Source organism: Myotis davidii, unplaced genomic scaffold (genome assembly GCF_000327345.1).
Source record: "Myotis davidii unplaced genomic scaffold, ASM32734v1 scaffold1059, whole genome shotgun sequence".
NCBI classification, from domain to species: domain Eukaryota; kingdom Metazoa; phylum Chordata; class Mammalia; order Chiroptera; family Vespertilionidae; genus Myotis; species Myotis davidii.
Genome location: NW_006290038.1, coordinates 483,922 through 487,475, shown reverse-complemented (window position 1 = coordinate 487,475; position 3,554 = coordinate 483,922). Strand labels below are relative to the sequence as shown.

The window sequence follows — 3,554 nt, the reverse complement described above, 5'->3', positions numbered from 1 at the left end:
CGGTGCCATCCTCACCCCTTGCGCGTCTCCACAGCACGGGTGCCAATTTCCAGGCCCTCCCGCGATGCCCGTACCCCTCCGCCAGCACACACCGAGGGAATGTGCCCTGCGGCCAGGCTGGGCCGGGAGCTAGAAACACAAGAGCTGGGCACGTCCCCAGAAGAGCCTCCCAGTTGGTGGCAAAAGTAACAGTAATGTCGCGATGATTTCAGCAACATGTGAGCCGCGGGAAGCCGAGGGGTCCCTGTCTGCGCAGTGCGTGCAGTGACGGCCAGACCCGCCCTGCTCACCCCCCTCCCTGGGCCCGCGGGCAGAGACTCTCCGCTGACCGGAGGCCCAGCCCTGACCCCTCTGCCAACGAATCCTGCAGGAACAGCTCATGCCCATCCCGGGGAGGAGACGGGAAGGGGGCGGCGCTGCCCTGGTCCCTGGGAGAGCGAGGTGCTTCCCTCCTGGGCACCCGCTCCCGGGGCAGGGATGCATGGGGTGGTCACCTGATCTGTGGAAACCACCAGCCTCGCTGTGGACGTGGTTTCTGGGGACCCACATGAGACCTGCTTTCCCCAAAGCCCCCGTGCTGAGCGTGAGGGTGGGTGGGAGCAGCCGAGCCAGGGGACCCAGTTCTCTCGCTCTGACCCTCAGGCACCGGATTACAAAATTCCAGTGAGACAAACGGACACACGAGGACAAGGCCTCACCGGACCCCCGCGGCGTGGATCAGCCCTGAGCGCACTGAGCGGAAAGACTCCCCTCACCCCGGCAGGCTCTGCTTCTGTGCTGTCTGCAGGCCTGGGCCCGTGGACGCAGTGGGTGTGTACATGTGTGCCCCCCGTGGTGCCAGGAGGGCCGGTGGGCGCAGTGGGTGTGTACATGTGTGCCCCCCGTGGCGCCAGGAGGGCCGGCGGGCGCAGTGGGTGTGTACACTGTGTGCCCCCCGTGGCGCCAGGAGGGACGGTGGGCACAGTGGCCACGAGGCAGCGCCTACCTGTAGATGGGGTCCTGCATCACCAGCATCTTGGTTTCGTCCCACGTCCACTCCTTCTTCTGCAACAAGAGAAACTGCACATGAATAAGCCAGCTTGTCCTCAGCCACGGACCAGTGCCCACATCGGGCCCCAGGTGCTCATGGGCCACATGTGCTTCAGAGCCATAGCTGACGGCTCCCAAGGACACGTGAGGGCTGTCTCACCCCGCCACAGGCCCTTCGGGAGGGTCTCTCCAGGCGCAGGGGTGACTCTCAGTCAAGACGCCGGAGAGGCAGGGGCGCACGGCTGTCAAGTGGCCGGGGAGGCAGACGCCCCCTCCTCTCTCACGGTGAGGGGGGAGCGGGACACAGCTGGGAGGGGCCCTGCAGCTGCCGCAGAGGTGCTCATTGCCGTGGACACAGGTGGCCCTGAGCTGCTGGGGAGCAGCCCAGGAGTGGGACCGGGGGGCGGGGACACCCCCGGTGCATGATGTGTGGGGAACACCCGATGTGTTGGGGAAGCACTGGCTGCCACCCCCACGCAGGGACCGAGCCCCGCCCCGCCCCAGAGGCAGTGCCATCCAGGCCGCTGGGAGGAACACTCTCTCGCATGGATGAGAGTGAGGAGGGAGGCGAGGCCTCGAGGCCAGAGCATCTGCTCTGACGCTGTCAGCACGTGGTCAGCCCCGCGGGTCCCAGAGGCCGTGCACGGGCGCCGCTCAGGCCCGCGGAGACTGGGCCCACCAGGCACCCGGGCACCAGGAAGAACCACCTCGCAGCAGCTTCACTCACACACGATGCTGTCCACACCTGGCATGGACCCACACACAAAGGCACATACACACACACACACACACACACACACACACGCCACTACAGCCCTGAACGCTGACTCCATACCAGCCCAGCCCCCGAGGGTTACGTGCGAGCCTTCGGGCCTTCGGCATCAGGCCCAGTTCCAGACACAGACTCAGCTCAGCTGAGACACGGTCTGTCCGGAAGCTGCCCTTGGGACAGGCTTCCTTTTTGGCTTTCGGTTCATCCTCACTGGAGGGTATTTTTCCACTGATTTTTAGAGAGAGTGGAAGGGAGTGGGAGACAGAGAGAGAGACATCGATGTGAGAGAGACACATCGATTGGTTGGGCCGGGGATTGAGCCTGCCACCGAGGTACATGCCTTGACAGGAATCGAACCCAGGACCCTTGAGCCCGTGGGCTGATGCTCTATCCACTGAGCCACACCAACCAGGGCCTGAAATGTTTGGACCCACAGGGAGTAAACGTGGAAACGAGGAGACTAAACCATTTTCTAAGAGAGACCCTCCAGAGGCCCAGACCGCCTCCTTACCGGGCCGCACACCTGCTCGCCCGTCTCTGGGCTGTGTGGCCCTGGCTCTCTGACCGAACCCCGACGGGGTCACTGGGTCTCATCCCAGGGCACAGGGACACGTCGAAGTCCCCGCCTCCCTGGCCTCTCATCCTATAAACACAGAGGTGGCGCGGGACGCTCAGGTCCCAGGCTGTCACATGGAGCCCAGAGGACGGAGGCTGACCCTGTGAGCGGGCTCCACCTGCCCAGCGACCTCCGTGATGAAAGGCAGGACCCGCACTGCCCGCGCTCCCGGCCCGAGGCTCCCCTCCCCAGCCTGGCGTCCAAGAACCGAGAACCGGGTCTGGGCAGACCTGTTAGACCACCTGCTCCGGCCAGCGGAGGTGGAGCCCCGGAGGTACCAGGACGGAGTTTCACAGTGAGTCACAGGCCGTGCCTCCGGCTCTGCCTTCGCCCACCTGGTGACGGGGACTCCTCTGCGGGTGCTGTGTGCATCGCGGGCAGGAAAGGTGTCCCCGCGTAAGAACCAGGGGGCCTCGGCCCCACGGGGGAGGATCACACAGTCCGATATGTAATGAGCGGTCACAAGCCCTGCAGCCTGAGCATTTCGAAGGGGTTTGTTCTTCATAAACAGTGAGTCGTGTCCTGCTTCCTCCTGTTCCACTTCCTAGCTCGCAGCGCGAAACTCCTCCCAGAACCCCAGGACTGTGAAGGGATGCGAGAGCAGGCTTGGCTTCCTGTCCGGGAGACCCTCTCAACGCCTGCTGTCCGGGCGACCGGCCCCTCGGCGCAGGGAGGGCACAGAGGAGGGAGTGAAGATGAGTCCTTGGGCTGACTAGACAGCCACCCTGAGCACCCGCTCGGCCCCGGCTGCCCAGGCTGAGGCTGCCCACGGCGGGGTCACGCTCAGGTGCCTGAGTCCCACGCGCAGGCGGCTCCGGAGGCCCGCGTAGGACTGGGCGATGGCACCTCCAGCGTCGATGGAAAGACCCTCTCACAGCCAAGCCCCTCCCGCCTTTTAGAAACACACCCCCTCCCTCGCCCACCAGCAACCCCAGCCTGTCCCAGACACACGCCGGTCCTCCTCCCACAGCCACACACAAAACAGCGGTGGGTGTCACCACACGGAGGAAGGCCTGCTCAGGCCACACCCCTGCCCTGCGGCGCTGCCTGCCTCCCGCACGATGAGCACGGAGAACCTCGGGGCTGCTTCAGAGGCGGCTGAAGCAGTGGCTGTGATGGGGGACACGCCGCCCCTCG

General features: G+C 65.3%; 1 protein-coding gene across 1 annotated transcript in view; it reads right to left on the bottom strand.

Moving 5' to 3' along the window:
* Positions 1 to 3,554, bottom strand: part of NOS1AP (nitric oxide synthase 1 adaptor protein) — a 64,000-nt gene that overhangs the window by 28,782 nt on the left and 31,664 nt on the right. The window contains exon 3 of the mRNA XM_015563557.1: positions 986 to 1,044. Within this exon, the coding sequence (XP_015419043.1) occupies positions 986 to 1,044 (59 nt within the window). The remainder of the gene's footprint in view (positions 1 to 985; positions 1,045 to 3,554) is intronic.